Source organism: Micromys minutus (genome assembly GCF_963924665.1).
Source record: "Micromys minutus genome assembly, chromosome: 1".
Taxonomy (NCBI): domain Eukaryota; kingdom Metazoa; phylum Chordata; class Mammalia; order Rodentia; family Muridae; genus Micromys; species Micromys minutus.
In genome coordinates, this window is record NC_137969.1 from 169,598,919 (window position 1) to 169,617,478 (window position 18,560).

The window sequence follows — 18,560 nt, forward strand, 5'->3', positions numbered from 1 at the left end:
AAAGAAATTGTCCTGTTCAAGGGAGGATGTCTGAAAACCTAAACTAGAATCTGATGCAGAACTGGTGAGATGCCTTAAGATGCTGATTCTTATCCTGTGGGCCTTCTCCTTTTTGGGGTGGGAGGAGGTGAATGATCCTTTTACAGGAGTCACCTAAGACCATTGGAAAACATAGATATTTATGTTACGATTCATAACAGTGGCAAAATCAGAGTTATGAAGCAGCAACAACAGTAATTTTATTTTGGGGGTCACCACAACATGAGGAACATTAGGAAGGTTGAGAACTATTGTGTAAGGAGTAAAGGCATGTGTGGAACCTGATGATCTGATCTCCGGCACTCTAGTGTAGGTAGAAGAAAACCAGTACCTGAAAATTGTCCTCTAACCTCCATCTGTGAGTGTGACCTGTGTGTGCTTACACATGCACATGCTAGTATATAAATAAATGAAGTAGAATCATATAAAACTAGCATAGTGATTAAAAAGAAGTCCAATATCAAAAGAAAATGGTATGCTGTATGTTGGTAGGAAATGTCTTCTCTGTAGATCCTTTTCTTTTTATAAGTATTTTCATATAACCAGTACTGCCCTCAAACTCGAAATCCCCTGCCTCAGCTCTTGTTAGCTAGAATTGCATTGATATGTGTCACTGCTCATCACTGGATCTTTTAAAATTAAGACAGTATTAGAGCAAGAACAAATTCACAGTTTTTGTAGGCCTTCACTAATCTTTTAATCTGCTTTCCTGGAGCTGAACTGGAATTCTAGGCAACTGTGAGCCTCATGGTCTGGGTGCTGGAAAACAAACTCTAGAAGAATCAGCAGCAAATAAATGCTCTTAACTGCTGAGCCATTGCTCTAGTGCCAGTAGTTTGCAAGGTCATTGTTTCCAAAGACTTATTTTGTCTGCATATGTTACAAATGCCTATGCTGGGAACTGAATTTTGGCCCTTTGTAAGAGGACTGCATGCCCTTAATCACTAAGCCGTGTTGATGGACCCTAAGATATTCTTAATAAAATTTATTGTAGATACTTTAAATGGTTGAGTAAATACTTAAATAAAATTTAGTATTTGTTTTAGTAGTTAGAAATAAAACTGTTCTTTGGTTCATGTAATCTTATTATTTTTTTTAAAGATTTATTTGTTTTATTTATATGAGTACTCTGTAGCTGTTTTCAGATACCAGAAGGGGGCATCGGATTCCGTTAGAGATGGCTGTGAGCCACCATGTGGTTGCTGGGAATTGAACTCAGGACCTCTGGAAGATCAGTCAGTGCTCTTAACTGCTGAGCCATCTCTCCAGCCCCTGTAATCTTACTGTTGATTTGCAAACTGTTTTACTTACTATCTGTATATGTTTTAGGTTTTTTTGTTTGTTAAGAAACAATAACTCTCTATGAAGAGACTAGCCTGAACTTAACAGATAAACAGATACATACTCCTCATTCTCTTTCTTTTTTCTTCTTGGTTTTTCTTCTTTTTCTTTTGAGACAGAGTCTCATTATATAGACCAGGCTGGCCTGGAATTCATAAAAGATCTACTTGCCTCTGGCTCTGGCGTCTTGGATTGAAGGTGTTCACCATCACAATGAGATGAATCAGGTTGTTTTCAAATAGATTAAGATACATATTTTTTGTTTGTTTGCTTTTTGAGACAAGATCTCACTATGTAGCTCTGGTTGTCCTGGAACTCACTATATAGACCAGGCTGTCCTTGAACAGAGATCTGTCTTCTTCTGCCTCCTGGGTACCAGGACTAAAGGTGTGGGCCACTACACCGGACCCCAAGATACTCCTATTAGAGAAAACTTAGACAAATTTATTTTTCAAGGCTAGAAGGTCATTGGTGTGGTTATGTTTTAAATTATTTGTATATGTCTGTTCATTTTCACTGTTATTCTTAGCATATAGGTCATTTGATGGATTTAAACAATATATTTAAATATATGAAAAGCATATGAATTCTTTATTCTATTCATTGCTATTTTTCTTTAAAATTTAGGGGACACTCCATTTTATGCAGATTCACTTGTAGGAACCTACAGCAAAATTATGGATCATAAAAATTCACTGTGTTTTCCTGAAGATACAGAAATTTCTAAACATGCGAAGAATCTTATATGTGCCTTCTTAACAGACAGGTAATTATACACACAAAGAGAAAAGAGAAACCTTTTTTTTAAATTTGCTGAAGTGAAAACATGGTTGCTTTGTGTGTGTGTGTGTGTGTGTGCGTGTGTGTGTGTGTGTGTGTGTGTGTGTGTGTGTGTGTGTGAGACTGACTTCATATATCTATATAGTCAACCTCTTGGTATCCTAGTTGCGTTTAATTCTGATTTAGCCCCTGACTCCTCGTCTGTAGGCCTAGTGTTTGCCTTACATCCTAATTATAATCTAATTTCTGCCTCAATCCTTGTGTCTATAGATACATACGTGATTTAGTAAATCACTACATTTGAAGGATAAAATTTATGTCACTCACATTGTACCCGTTTATGTAATAATCCATATTACTCTTGATTGTATGACTTTTAAGAGGATAGCAGTTTTAGTAGATAAAGAATTGATAGTTTATAAAATTAAAACTGTCTAAGATTAGGTGTGGTGACGTAGGTGTGGTGATGCATGTCTTTGATCCCAGTGCTCAGGAAGCAGAGGACAGCCAGGTCTCCACAGGAAGACTTGTTTCACCTCACCCTCCAAAAAAGAACTGTTTGTTTAATATGGAGTACTTCCTTCTTTCTCTTTAATCTGCATTTGTATACAAGTCTGTTCTAGGAAATTCTATGATCTTAAAATCAAATGAATGAACAAAGGTGTGAAAACTGCCTTAGAGTGAGGAAGCTCTTTAATTATTTTTATTTTTTATTTTTTGGCTTCTCTAATCATTTCTTGAAAAGAACTGTAAATTTTAGTAGTTATATGGTTGATGAACAACAAATGTAGATAAAATCAAATATAACCAAAATGATGTTTTCTGAGGTTAATGAGAATTTCATTAAAACAGGTACAAGCTTGGAATTCACTAGAGACATATTAGATGATTTCTATTTCCATCTAGTTTTCAGGACTGCTCATGTAGTTAAAGAATGACATTCCTTTAGTCTTTTTCCTCTTATTCAGAGTGATGATTTTAAAGATTTAATGTATGTGAGTATATTGTAACTGTCTTCACACACACCAAAAGAGGGCATTACAGATGGTTGTGAGTCACAGTGTGGTTGCTGGGATTGAACTCAGGATCTGGAAGAACAGTCAGTGCTCTTAACCACTGAGCCATCACTCTAGCCCCAGAAAGAGGATTTTAATATAAATGGAGAGAGATCTTCTAGTAGTAAATATGGATAGTGTAAACTTCATATATGGGTTCTTATGGGTTCTTATTTATTTACTTATTTACTTATTTTTATTATATACACAGTTTTCTGCCTTATATGTCTGCATGTGAGAAGAGGGCAGCAGAACTCATTACAGATGGTTGTGAACCATCATGTGGTTGCTGGGAATTGAACTCAGGATCTGGAAGAGCAGTCAATGCTCTCAATCTCTTAACCATTTCTCCAGCCCATGTAGGTTCTTTTTAAGAAGAAAGAGATTTTTAAATGGCACTTCTATGAGAGCAATCTGAGTAATTTTTTCCTCAAAGTTCTCATGCTCCTGGGTCAAGGGGTGATGTAATTTGGCATGTGCAGAGGGAGTTTTTTAACCTGGAAGCTTTATGTACTTTTAATTGATAGGAGAATGCTAATGGAAGTAGAGTTTGTTTCCCATATAGTTTCCTGTGCACCACACATCATTATGCCTCTTTAACCTGTCCAAGAATCAGACACTTCAAAAGTGACATAGCTCATTTTTGAGAAGTATTTAGGCTGAAACTTTTAGTAAAAATAATTAAATTTACAATCCTTGCTTTGGTGAAAATGATAATCTTTAATTGCATTATTTAGGGAGGTACGACTTGGAAGAAATGGGGTAGAAGAAATCAAACAGCATCCTTTCTTTAAGAATGATCAGTGGAACTGGGATAACATAAGAGAGAGTAAGTCAATCTAAGTGTTTCCGTTTCATCTCAGTTTTGATCTTATAAACTGATTTCCTCTTCAGAAATAGCAGACATGTTTGATGGAGTTTATGATAACTCAGTTTTAAATCTAGAGATTTTCTTTTCCTGTGGCAATATTTATAAGTAAATTGATCCTCATTATTCTAGAAAACTAGTTTACCTTTTAAAAGCAACATTTCCCAATTATTTTTGTAATAAACATTATTTTTTATTTGCCAGTTTTGTAATAGAATATTACAAAGTACTTGAGTATTTAAGTTAATAGTTATTTATTGAGACCATGCTGCAATAAACATAATAATTTACGTTATGTGTACTTGATGTTGATTCATTTTAAGAGCAAGAAACATACCTGCTTAAAAAATGTAGAAAACGAAGATTCCCCTACACTATGTGTATGTTGTTGTTACTGTAGTTTTTATCCCCTAGAGTAATCTAATAGACTTTCCTTGTTTGATATACTAGCCCATGTTTTAATATGGTAATAAATTACTTACAAAGTTTTAATTCTATGACATGTCAAATATTTGCTAGAGTTTTGTATAAAACATATCTCATGAAAATCAGTTGATTGTTTACTTTGACTATGAGTGAAATCATATTTTCTTCCCTTGCAGCGGCAGCTCCAGTGGTGCCTGAGCTTAGCAGTGACATAGACAGCAGCAACTTTGACGACATAGAGGACGACAAAGGCGATGTAGAGACCTTCCCGATTCCTAAAGCTTTTGTGGGGAATCAGCTGCCTTTTATAGGATTTACCTACTTTAGAGAAAATTTGTATGTGATTTATTTGTTAAACTTTATTGGTAGCATAGCCTAGTTGTCACTTTTTTCCTAATGGACTATCTAATCTTTTAATTTTTTTCATCATTTGATGTTTGAATGTTACATTTTACTCATTTACAAATGATTGAAAGGCACTGTCCTATATTCTTTTGAAGATATGCAGTAAGAACATTACTTGACTTTGATGGAGTTTATTGTCTCATGAAGAATATAAGAGAATCACAGAATTATAAGGAAAGGTAGAATGTGATTTGACTTTAAACAGATTATCACAGTGGATGTTCTTCTGAGGGATTTTTGACTGGTAAGCAAGGAGAAGCCACTGAAAACTGTTAAATATTGGAATCAAATGTTATAAGTGTTTGAGAAACTTCTTGGTACACTCACATGTAATGATGAGAGTGACCAGCTGTCCCACTTTCCCCAGGTTTGGGTGTTTCTAGGATGAGATAACAAAACCAGGAAAATCCTAGGCAAACCAAGTTGGATTAGTCATCTTCCTTAAATTGTAATATTCTAAAACTATTTTGAGTTCTGAATAAGGGTATTGGACTAGAGAGATGTCTCAGTAGTTTAGAACCCTGGCTGCTCTTCGGGGGACCCAAGTTTGATTTCCAAAACCCACATGACAGCTCACCAACCGTCTGTAATTCCAGTTCCAGACCTGAAGCATTCTTCTGGCCTCCATGGACAGTAGCCATACATATGACACACAGACAATCATTTAGGCAACAATTAAACAATATTTGCTTTTTAAAACAAGTGCCAGGGATAAAGGAAACTTTAGATGTTTATAGATGGTGGGAAGGACAGAACTGAAAGAGAAATTGACAGTGATATCAAAATGATGACTGAGGGGCTAAGAAGATGCCTCAGTAGATATGGGTCTTGCTGCCAAGCCTGATGACTGACATGGTGAAAAGAGAACCATCTCCCACAAATTGTCCTCTGACCTCTACAAGTATCTCCTCAAGTTTGTATACATGAACACACACAATAACAGTGTAAAAAATTGTTATGTTTCACTGGGTGGTGACAGCACATGCCTTCAACCCTAGCACTCAGGAGGCAAAGACAGACAGATGCCTGTTACTTCAAGGCCAGCCTGATGTACAGAACAAGTTGTAGGAAAGCCAGGGCTACACAAACCCTGTCTTAGGAAAAAATTGTTGTTATTTAAAAGATGATTTATAAGTTACAATATCAAACTCATACACTATCTTTGCAAAAAAGAAGTGATGTTGCTTTCTAAAAGAAATGATAGAATATAGTCATTATAGAAGCTCAGGTGGGATGAGAGGTTCACATTGTGACTCTAGTCCTAACAGTTAGGACTGGGGCCTTCTGTGGAGAGGCAGAGACGTGTGACTCCAGCAGCAGAAGTAGTGCTTCACTTAGAATGCTCAAGGTCTGAAAGTAGCTTGATTAATGTGATTAAAGGTTAATGTGTAATGAAAAGAATTTCTCCTTCCATCCTTCCAGGTTATTAAGTGACTCTTCACCTTGTAGAGAAAATGATGCAATACAAACAAGGAAAAGCGAAGTATGTATACATTTTCATTGTGTTATTTAGTAACATGTTCAAATACTCATATCACTGATTTTTAAATTATTTTTTTGTGTACAAGTGTTTTGCTTGAATTAATGTCTGTTTATCAAATGCATGCAGTGCTGTGGAGGTCAGAAGGGAAGGTTGGAGTTCCTGGAACTGTAGTCACAGACAGTTCCACCAAGTGTATTTTGGAACTGAATGTAGATCATCTGTAGACCAGCCAGTGCTCTCAACTGCTGGACCATGTTTTCAGCCCCATGATACCACTGATTTTAAAAATTCACTTGATACTCCTGTATAAATTATGAGATACCATTCTTTGAGTGTAAAATGTGTGCAGCACAACTTTGAAGTAAATCACTTATGTGCTTTTAGCTTCATTCGTTAGCAAGAGTGATAGATTTACAAATAGCTGTAATACCAGTTAGAACACATTATGGTCTTAGTGCTGTAAAAGAATATAAGCAATGGGGCACATAAATATGGGAGAGATTAAAATTCTGAGTTTCTGCTTATTGTATTTATATAAAGAAAAATTTATCAAAGTATTAAAATATTTTGTGACTACATACAAAGCTAAATCATAATGTATATATTTCTTCAAATCAAATTTAAGATAGTAAAGCTTGTTGTATAATTTTGGAATGGCATACATTATACGTCTTTATAAGGACTTTTATGTGTCTTTTATATAAGACTTTTATAAAATATAATAAGCATTGAAATGTGTTCTTTTCTTTTTTCTGAATAGGAAAGTCAGGAGGTACGTTATCAAATACACTGAAAAGGAGAAAAAGTCATGTTTTAATTTAGTCAGTCTGCTTCCCATTTGGAGTACTGCCACCTATCCAAGAGACTTCCCGTCCTTTTTCCTACCAAGTACCCTTTTATTATTTTTCTTATGAGTCTGTTGTTTAAAATATGAGTTATGTAACACTTTGTTTTTATTTATCAAGGATATGTATCAGTATGTTCAGAGTATCACAGCAACCAAACAACCAAAGTACTTACCTTGACTAGCTCATTATCCTGTATTTTCTTTTAAAAAAAAAAAGTCTGGAAGAAAATAAAGATAGTTGACTCTTTTTTTACTTAAATGCTTAGTGTGTGTGAACATGCTTGGATGTGTTTATGTGTACATATGTTTATGGAGGCTAGTGGTCATTATTTTCCTGAGTGCTCTCCACCCCCTCCTGCCCCCCTTTTTGAGACAGTGTCTCAGTTGTACCTGGAACTCAAAGATTAAGGTAGATTGGATGACCAGCAAGCCCCAGGGATCTACTTGTCTCTGCCACTTCTTCCACTAAACTTCCCCTCCCTCAGCACTGGAATTAGAGATTCAAACTACATGCCCTGATTTTGTTGTTGTTGTTGTTTTATTTGGTTGGTTGGTTGGTGTTTACTTTATAGGTTTGGCTGACCTGGAGCTTACCATAGAGTCCAGGCTGACCTCTGTCTGTCTGCCTCTCAACCTCTCTAATGCTGGGGTTATCGTAACGTGACTTTATGTGTGTGCTACTTAGTTCCTCATGCTTGTACAGTAAGCATCTTACTGGCTGAGCCATCCTAACAGCTCTTAGCCTATAGTTGTTTGGGGGCGATAGAAGTTGTTTTCTGTTTTAAGATGAATTTAGTATTTAAGAAGCATACTCATTAGAACTTTGGCTTTGGTATATCATTGCTGCCTTGGCCTAAGAGTATTCATCCTTTTGAATTTCAGTTATTCAAGTTGATATAGCATTACTACCATTGTTGAATGATGTATTATTATTTAATAGTTTTTTAAAAATCAATTTAACTTGGTTTAAAACATACCCAATGGGGGCTGGAGAGATGGCCTAGTGGTTAAGAGCACTGACTGCTCTTCCAAAGGTCCTGAATTCAAATCCCAGCAACTACATGGTGGCTTGCAACCATCTGTAATGGGATCTGATCCCCTGGTCTGGTGTGTTTGAAGACAGCTACAGTGTACTTATATATAATAAATAAGTAAATCTTTTTTTAAAAAGCCTAATTAAAAACTAAGGAAGAGGATTTGAAATATAATTAGCTATCCTTTACACAAGATTCATTTAATCCTTCTTCACAGTAGTGTAGAGAATCACACAGTTTATTTCTGTAAATGTGTTTATATCTGTATGTGTACTGTGAATGAGAGAGCAGGAGGCAAGGGAGCTTTTCCTATGAGTCAAAATCTCACTAAGCAGGTAAAAAGCCTATTTTCTTACAGAGGGGTCTAGTAAGTGGGAACAGGAGAATAGTATCATTGTTTTCTTGAAGCTTCTCGTCTTTGTGACTAAAACTTACAATTTTTTATCTTTTGACAGATTCAGAAAAAATTATATGCACTAGAAGAACACCTTAGCAGTGAGCTGCAAGCCAAGGAGGAGCTGGAACAGAAGTGCAAGTATGCTGCCAGGCAGTGCATTTTAAAACTGAAGCTTAAATACAGTCCTGAAAAGGACAAGCACATATTAATTATATAAGTACTTTCTCAATTAATAGACTATGCTTTTATGATAAATTAGTATTGTTTTATTTACTGTTTCTTTCTAAAATTCTTTAGATCTATTAATAGTCGCCTAGAGAAAACAGCAAAGGAGCTAGAAGAAGAGGTAAAGATTTTTTATACCTTATTAACATTTGTGTTAATAAAAATCTTTGATACCTACTTAGATGTAAAGTTCTCAGAGTATCATGTAACACGAATTGGTGAAACCTATCTGTCTCATAGATGAACAAAATGGAAATTACTATAAGGTAACTTCTGTTACCTAGGCTTTTTTTTTAAAATCAGTTTGATTTAATTCAGTATGTATAGGTATTTCAAGATTAAAAAAAATTTGTGATGGTATTTATGTCTGAAAATGCCATAATGAAACCATTACTTTGTATGCTAACTTAAAAGTTAATTTTTAAAAACCTTGCTTTTATATAATGATAAAAGTAGCAGCTATGCTTTAAAAAGAAGTAATTCTTTTTATAAAACATTTGCTATTAGTAACATTTAGGTCCATGAGATTAAATAGCGATAGAGAGTTCTAGAAAGCTTGACTGTTAATAAAATAATAAATTAAGTTTGCAGATATGGAGAACATTATAATTTTAACAAAACGATAACCTTTTAGGTCTCTTCTTTCATGTGTTTGAAATTACTGACATGTTTTGATTTATTTCTCTGCACATTTCCTTTTGATAATAATGTTGTGTTATTTCAGATTACCTTTAGGAAAAGTGTGGAATCAACATTAAGGCAGCTGGAAAGAGAAAAGGCCCTTCTTCAGCACAAAAATGCAGAATATCAGCGGAAAGCTGATCATGAAGCTGACAAGAAAAGGAATTTGGAAAATGATGGTTTGTGATATAAATTGTTTAAGAAGAAAAATACTGAATATATGTGTTATATTGAAACTTGTAGCTAAAATGCTCTGTTTTTCAGTTAACAGCTTAAAAGATCAACTTGAAGATCTGAAGAAAAGGAACCAGAGCTCTCAGATATCCACTGAGAAGGTCAATCAGCTCCAGAAACAAGTAGGTTGTTCTTTGTGCAACGTGCTACGTTTATTCATGTCTGTCAGTGAGTGCGCTGCAAAGCCCTTAGCTCTAATACTTAAGAAGATGATGCCTGCGGAAATACTTTGAAACTCTTACTTAAGTAGCTTGTAACAAGACAATAAATTGATGTACTTTCATTATATCAGCGATTATCTGTTTGCTTTTGAATTGGATAACAGCTAGATGAAGCTAATGCTTTGCTGAGAACAGAGTCTGATACTGCAGCACGGTTAAGAAAAACCCAGGCCGAAAGTTCCAAACAGATTCAGCAGCTGGAATCCAACAATAGAGATCTACAAGATAAAAACTGCCTGCTGGAGACTGCCAAGTTAAAACTTGAGAAGGAATTTATCAATCTTCAGTCAGCTCTAGAATCTGAAAGAAGAGACCGGACCCATGGATCAGAGATAATTAATGATTTACAAGGTATAAAAAACAGTGATTGATTTAGTATTTATAATTCATAATTTTGAAATAACTTTAGATGACGGATGCATTGCAGTAACCTGGGGCTTTTTGTTTGGAGAGAGTTTATGTTGAGCTGTTTAAGAGCACATATTGCTAATAAGTTCAGTTCCTAGCACTTCCACCAGAAGGTCCACAATTGCCTGTAACTCCAACTTCAGAGATTCCAACGCCCTCTTCTGGCCTCCTTCGACACTGCACTCACATGCATCAACCTGCCCTAAGACACACACACATAGACACATAATTAAAATAAAAATTATAAAATAGAATTAGAACATTACAAGTATGTTCACAAAATTTCTGAACAAAAGATGTATTTCAAATAGTGTCATTTAGATTTAGGTTGTCGATTGAGTTCTAGTTAAATTAGCTTTAAAGACTTCTGACAGGTTATAAAATTCTTGCTCACAAATAACAACTCTAAAATATAAGATAGATAATTTTTAATTGATTGTATTTTGAGTATATCTTTTAAAGCAGTGCTTTAATTTTTAGGAAGAATATCTGGATTGGAAGAAGATTTGAAGACTGGCAAAGCCTTACTAGCAAAAGTAGAGCTGGAGAAGAGACAGCTGCAGGAGAAGCTCACTGACTTAGAGAAGGTAAGCATGGCACGCTGCACTCTGTGTGAAAGAAGAAAGCAGTGTGATTTTAGATGAGGGAAGTGACCAAAGTAAGAGAACAACTGACTTACTATTTAAGGTAGAATGTTTCCATATGTACTTGAACTTGACTATGCAAACAAGGACTATAACTAATAGAATAGTCAGCCCTTGGTATATTGGACTACATGAAGGAAAGGTTTCAGTGTATATAATAATGATGCTTTTTTAGAGGCCCAGGAGAAATTAAGATAAATATTTTATTGTTTGAGAATTTTATGCAATGTAGAAAAATTCAAATTTTGACTGGGCTGTCTTAAAAATTGATGTTATACAAAATTAAAATATTTTTGTGACATTCAGAGTTTTTTTTAATGTAGTAGAGCTAGGAATTATTTCTAGTTAATATTTTATTTTCCTTATTGATATGAATATTTAGTGTTTTCTGTAGTAGAAATACCAGGATACAGTGTTGCCTTTAATAATATCACAGTTTGATAGGTGGCTATGGTGACACAAACTTTTGACCCCAGCTCTTGAGAGACAGGTAAGTGCATCTCTGAATTCAAGGAGAGCTGGGGGCTATCTGGTAAGTTCCTGGCTTGACCAAAATGTAATAATAAAGCCCTAGGTAATTTTATTGCATTGTATGCATATAAAATGCTAGCTGTTAGGACACAGTATGCCGTTCAGGAATAGAAAATGAGCCCTTTACATGAGGTGGGCTGAAAAAGAGGTACACTCTAGCTGGAGGATAACTGCAGTGCTCTTTTTGCTTGTTCAGTCAGTATTTTGGAGTATGGTGTCTTGGTCAGCAAAGGTCAGATAATGAATACTCCAGGTTTCTTGGCCATGTGGTCTATGTTGCAAATGCTAGGCCACATAGAGAAAATAGACTGACATTTGTTATCCAAGATTTTGAAACTTACTATGTGTCTGGCTAGCCATGTAGCTGAGTGGTAGAGTAGTTGCTTAGTATGTCCAAGACTCTGAGTTCAATCCCCAGCACCACCAAAAAATAACTACTCTTTGGGCAGTGGGACATCTTGAGGGATTTTTGTGGTTGTTGTTTAATATAGCTAGATTAAAAGCTTTAATTTTTGTTTGTTTGAGACAGAGACTTACTCTGTAGGCAAGGCTGGCCTCAAACTTTCAGAGATCTGCTTGCCTTGCCTCTCAAGTGATGGCCATAAGCTACATTTTTAAATTTTGAGAAAGAATGCTTTTGGAAGAGAGACCCTGTATCATCACGCAGCTAGAGAGATGGCCCAGAAGTTAAGAGCATTGGTTCTTCTTGCAGTGGACCCAGATTTGATTCCCAGAAGTCACAAGGTGGCTTAAAACTTTAACTCCAGTTCCAGGGGATCTGTCACCCTCTTCAGGCTTATATGTGTACCAGGCACATATGTGGTTCATATACATACACATAGCAACACACATACACAAACATGTTTAAAATAAGATACTTTTTAAAAAAAAGGTAAAACTAGAGGCAGCTGGGGAAAGTTCAGAGGCGATAGGAAGGTAAGAGCAGGGATAGAGTGTGAGACTGCGTCAGTGGATGGTGTCAGGTACATTAGCGAAACAGTAAGAGAGGCTGAGAAGTGGTGAGAATAGTACTGAAATTAAACAGGCTCATCAGATCTCAAAACAACAGTGTGAATGGGTGATAGTCTACTGGTTACTGTTGCAAGAAGCTCAGATGAAGTAGGAAAGGAAAATACTGAACATTCATAATGAGACTATTTTAAGGTAATTTTAAAAGTTTTTGAAATTCTGTTAATAGTTACCATTGGAAATGTTCCATAGGAAAAGAGCAACATGGAAATAGATATGACATATCAACTGAAAGTTATACAGCAGAGTTTAGAACAAGAAGAAGCTGAACACAAGACCACAAAAGCACGGCTAGCGGATAAAAATAAGATCTACGAATCCATTGAAGAAGCTAAATCAGAAGCCATGAAAGGTATGCATTGTGAGTGGTATTCCTGGAACATTTTCTAAGAATCTAGAGCCAGTCTTTGATTTTACAAAATATTTATTTATATTGGCAAGTATTGGGAGCTGAAAGGAAGAACATTATTAGGGAAATTTTATAAACATTTGTTTTTGAACCTTTGATTCATTATAACAATTTATAAATACCAAATTATTCTACCATATTATTAGGTCTGAAAGAAAGTAATGTTTGAATGGTATTGGTGGTAAAAGTTGTGCAGTTTGACCTTCTGTATCTACTGATGTTTTGGAGATATGTCCTTTTACATATATTTACTATAGTGTGACATCTCACCAGCGGTGTAATAAAATTATTGATAGTTTTGTAAGACAGGGACTTACATAGTAGTTAATCCAGCTAGACTTAAAAGTAGCTCACTGAGTATTTTAGACTGACATACTAAAGATGTCAGTCAGGTTTTATTAACCTCATGTCATACTAATAGATTCCAAAATTAACTTCCACTGTCTTAGGATAGTTTCTCAATTATTTATTAAAATAGATTTGAAATTACAGAAATAATCAGTACTTGAAAATTTTTATGTTTATATCTTACAACAGTGGAACAGAAATTTCACTTCTTATTGAAGCATAATATTATAAATAGCTTAGCAAGGAAGCTTTTTAGCCTTTAAGTATAATTAGCATTTAGCTTTTCTTATTACAACCAATTCAGTTTAAAGCGATAATTCGTGATGATTAGAAATGAAACAAGGTATGAATAGTAGCATATGACTTCAATCCCAGCTCTCAAGAGGTAGAGGCAGAGTCAGGTGGGTTTCAGCTGAGGCTACACAGTGAGACCTGTCTCAAAAACAAAACACAAAACAATGCGACAGAGAAATGAAGCTGGTACTTTATTTAGAAAGTATAATCTGAAGAGAGTAAGGTGATGAACTATTTATTTCCTTGTCTATGACCTACAAGAGAATTAAATTGTTTTCGAGATGTAATTTGCAGTAAAGTATAAATAGTTCTGATGATCGTGTTACACTCCTATAGCCACCTCTCAAGCTTGGTGTAGAATATGTCTACCACCTCAGGAAGTTTCCAGTGCTTCTTTATACTTTCTGTACCAATATTACAGGATTTTTTACATGAAATTTTTGTTTGTTTAGTTTGTTTTTTTTAAAAAAACAGGATTTCTCTGTGGCCCTAGTTGTCCTGGAAATCTCTCTGTAGACTAGACTGGCCTTAAACTCAGAGATCTGTCTCTGCCTCCCAAGTGCTGGGATTAAAGGTTTGTGCCACCATCAACCAGCAAATATTTTTGTTTATTTATTGAATAAGTAAATGCATTTACTTCTTATTTTCCAGTCTTGACAAAAATGAGACAATTCAATATAATATAACTTCTGTTGTTTTCAGTGATGAGTTGGAACATTACTTAAATACATGATAATGTGATGATTTGTTAGTATTTTAAACATAGGCACACAACACTTAAATATTATAGATGACATTTAAGCCTGGATCTAAAATTTGCTCTTTGTACTGAATGTTATCACCTCAGTAGGTTAAGAACATGGCTTGAACAAGTAATTATTACCAGTCTGACCTTGTCTGTGGTTTAAACTTTGCTGATACCTTGTTCTTTGTAAAGGGATAATGATGGTAATGTTAGGTTGTGAAAATGAAGTGCAATTGTACATATAAAATAATTGGAAATACTATCTACTTAGTAGCATGTAGAGAATGTTTCATTTACCTGTGTACATTTTTAAAGACTTCATTAAGTATTTTTAATTCTGACCAGGAAGATGGTTTGATGATAAAGTTTTTCTTTTAAGATGTATTTATTTATTTTATGTATGTACACTGTCGCGGTCTTCAGACACACCAGAAGGCATCAGATTGCATTACAGATGGTTGTGAGCCACCATGTGATCGCTGGGAATTGAACTCAAGACCTCTGGAAGAGCAGTTAGTGCTCTTAACAGCTGAGCCATCTCTCCAGTCACTGGATAACGTTTTGCTATGTCTGGATGAGCCTGTGTAAAAGCCAGGCAGGCATGACAGCCACCTTATACCCAGTGCTCAGGAGACAGAAAGGAAATCCCTGGGGAAGCTCATTAGCTAGACATCCTAAATAGTGGGTTCCACATTCATCCAGAGACCTTGGCGTGTTACATAAACTGGGGGATAAACAAGATAAACATCTGACATCAACTATATGTCCCTCCACAGACATGTAAAGACATGTACACTTTAAAAATAAAATTTAAGAAAAGCTCTGATAAATCATGGATTTAATTTTTACCTGATGAAACTTTGTAAATGATAGTTGGATGTTAAAGATTAGGTGTGAGAGAGAACAGAGGAATGCTACTTAGATATGAACTAAAGTACTAATCAATTAACTAAAATTTACATTTAAAATTGAACTTAATACACTTTGCTGATTACCTTAAAATGAAAAGTGCTTTTAAAGAGTTATTTTTCTGACTGATAAGTTAGGTTTATTATATATCATTTAGAAAGTGAAGGGAACCCACATCAGATAGAGGCCTAATATCCAAGGTATACAAAGAACTCAAGAAGCTAGACACCAGAGAACCAAACAACCCTATTAAAAATGGGGTACAGAGCTAAACAAAAAGTTCTCAATCAAGGAATATCGAATTGCTGAGAAGCATCTAAGGATGTGCTCGACATCCTTAGCCATCAGAGAAATGCAAATCAAAACAACCCTGAGATTCCACCTCACACCAGTCAGATTGGCCAAGATCAAAAATTCAGATCACAGCAGATGCTGGCGAGGATGTGGAGAAAGAGGAACACTTCTCCACTGTTGGTGGGGTTGTAAACTGGTACAACCACTCTGGAAATCAGTCTGGTGATTCCTCAGAAAATTGGACATAGTACTACCTGAAGACCCAGCTATTCCACTTCTGGGCATATACCCCAGAGAAGCTCCAACATACAACAAAGACACATGCATCACAATGTTCATAGCAGCCCTATTTATAATAGCCAGAAGCTGGAAAGAACCCAGATGTCCTTCAGTAGATGAATGGATACAAAAATTGTGGTGCATTTACACAATGGAGTACTACTCAGCTATCAGAAACAATGACTTTATGAAATTCTTAAGAAAATGGATGCATCTAGATAAAGAATATCATCCTGAGTGAGATAACCCAGTAACAAAAGAACAGACATAATATGCAGTCACTGATAATGGGATACTAACTCCAGAAAGCTCTGAACACCCCAGAAAAAACTCTCAGACTATATGAAGTTCAAGAAAAGAAAAAAGAAAAAAAAAAGAAAGAAAGAAAGAAAGAAAGAAAGAAAAGAACAAACCATTATGCTTAATCCTTACACACCAAGAAAACTTTAACTAATTCCAGGTTACATCCTGTTTTACATGTACTTTATGCTCATTGTAACTAGTAAGATCTTAATGCACACTATCAAACCTTTAAAAAATAAAAACCAAGCACTGACAAAAATATATTCATATCCTTTTATGCAAAAATGCTTAAAATTTGTACATTTATCTTTGTTTTTTAAAATAAAGTTGTTCAAAAAAAATAAAATAAAATTTTCATATAAAATTAAAATAAAAACAAAGTGTAACTGAAAAAAACGAAGTTAACCTGCAGTCCCACTGAGTAACCTAGTAGTTTTACTCCGTTTTCTTTACCATTTTACTAATTCTTTAAAAATGAAACAACAGCACTGGAAAGATGGCTCAGCTGTTAAGAGCACTGATTGCTCTTCCAAAGGTCCTTGGTTCAATTCCCAGCAACCACATTGTGGCCACAAGCATCATGAATGTGATCTGATGCCCTCTTCTGGTGTGTCTGAAGAGAGTGACAGCATACTTGCATATATAAAATAAGTATTTTCAAAAACCAGAAAAGCCCACTGAACTCAGTGCCTACAATATATCTGGTAGTATTTTTCTTTTTTCCCATATTCAGGAGGTTAAATACTGTTAAATCCTAGATGAAAAGGAAATTGAGGATAGAGAAGTTAACTTGCCTACTCAAATAGTAAATGGCAGAGCCAAAATTTAGGCTCAGACAATTTGATTTCTGAATCTTTCTGTGTCCCCAAACATAATTTTCAACACCTGCATAATTATATACTAATATGGAATCTGCCTGGAATTTTTTATTGAAAAATGCCAGTGTCCTATGGAGACATAAAGACAGAATAATCTTTTTTCTCTTAGAATAGATGTAAAATCACAAGTAGTAGGATACATTTTATACTCTGCAAATGAAACTCCTATAAAATTTACATTTCAAATATATTTAAAGTGATGAAAATATTTATTTAGAAACAACAATATAAGATAGTACCACTTGCTCTTAATTAAAATGGAGTTCCAAGTTATAATTTTATCTACTTTTATTGTAACAGAAATGGAGAAGAAGCTGTTGGAAGAGAGGTCTGTAAAGCAGAAAGTGGAGAACCTACTCCTGGAAGCCGAGAAGAGGTGTTCTATATTGGACTGTGACCTCAAACAGTCTCAGCAGAAATTAAATGAACTGCTGAAGCAGAAAGATGTGCTAAATGAGGATGTAAGTGTACATTATATTAAGTAAAAAATTAATGAGCTAGTAATAAACTTGTTTTATTGAGGAGGTCTAATGATCAATGCATTATTTTGTCATATTCTATAGAATCTGTTAGCTTTTAATGGACTTGCTGAAAGAGTAAATCAATCATAATTGAAAATTTTTAAGTTACTTATACTTTAAAAACATTTTATTTAAAAATATTTATATCTTAATGTGAAATGAATAAGAAAAGTATCATTCTTGAGAAAAATAATTTACTTAAATGTCAAGCATACAATTTACTTTTTTAGGTTAGAAATTTGACATTAAAAATAGAGCAGGAAACTCAGAAGCGTTGTCTTATGCAAAATGACCTGAAGATGCAGACCCAGCAAGTTAACACCCTAAAAATGTCAGAAAAACAAATAAAACAAGAAAATAATCATCTTATGGAAATGAAAATGAACTTAGAAAAGCAAAATGCTGAACTTCGAAAGTAAGTTAATTGATTTAGACAGTTTGATGGAGAGTTTTGGTATTTGTGTGTATGTGCGTGCGTGCGTGTGTGTGTATCTGTGTTTTATAGGTATTTAAATGAATTCCAGGTCTGGTGATGTTTTTTATAATGTCAATACTTGGGAGGGTAAAACAATAAGATTTGGATTCCAGAGCCAGTTTATCTAGCAAGATAAAATAAAATACAACTGAAAATACAGCACACATTGTGTTAGCTGTTGGGTTAATGACATGATGGGGCATGTAGCCTCCGGAAAAACCTGTGCTCAGTGCTGAAGGATTTAGTTTTCTTTTATGTGTGTTTTTTATTATTTTGTTGTTATTACTGTGTATAAAGTTTTACTATGTAGCTGTGGCTCGCTACAACCTCCCAGGAGTCTTTCTTCCTCAGTCTCCAGAGAACAAGGGTTACAGTTTTTCAGATTCTTGTTTTTGTTCTTTTTATGCACAATGTCATGAAACTCTCCAGGCTGGGTTTGAACTCATGGTCCGTCCTG

At 34.9% G+C, this 18,560-nt stretch overlaps 1 protein-coding gene across 1 annotated transcript in view; it reads left to right on the forward strand.

Annotated features, from left to right (window-relative positions):
• ROCK2 (Rho associated coiled-coil containing protein kinase 2) overlaps positions 1–18,560 on the forward strand; it is a 95,899-nt gene that overhangs the window by 48,252 nt on the left and 29,087 nt on the right. The window contains exons 7-20 of the mRNA XM_080929676.1: positions 2,008–2,146; positions 3,953–4,044; positions 4,686–4,845; positions 6,337–6,397; positions 7,158–7,169; positions 8,734–8,813; positions 8,973–9,021; positions 9,625–9,760; positions 9,846–9,937; positions 10,141–10,387; positions 10,925–11,031; positions 12,841–13,000; positions 17,408–17,568; positions 17,859–18,043. Coding sequence (XP_080785802.1) covers positions 2,008–2,146; positions 3,953–4,044; positions 4,686–4,845; positions 6,337–6,397; positions 7,158–7,169; positions 8,734–8,813; positions 8,973–9,021; positions 9,625–9,760; positions 9,846–9,937; positions 10,141–10,387; positions 10,925–11,031; positions 12,841–13,000; positions 17,408–17,568; positions 17,859–18,043 — 1,681 coding nt within the window. The remainder of the gene's footprint in view (positions 1–2,007; positions 2,147–3,952; positions 4,045–4,685; positions 4,846–6,336; positions 6,398–7,157; positions 7,170–8,733; positions 8,814–8,972; positions 9,022–9,624; positions 9,761–9,845; positions 9,938–10,140; positions 10,388–10,924; positions 11,032–12,840; positions 13,001–17,407; positions 17,569–17,858; positions 18,044–18,560) is intronic.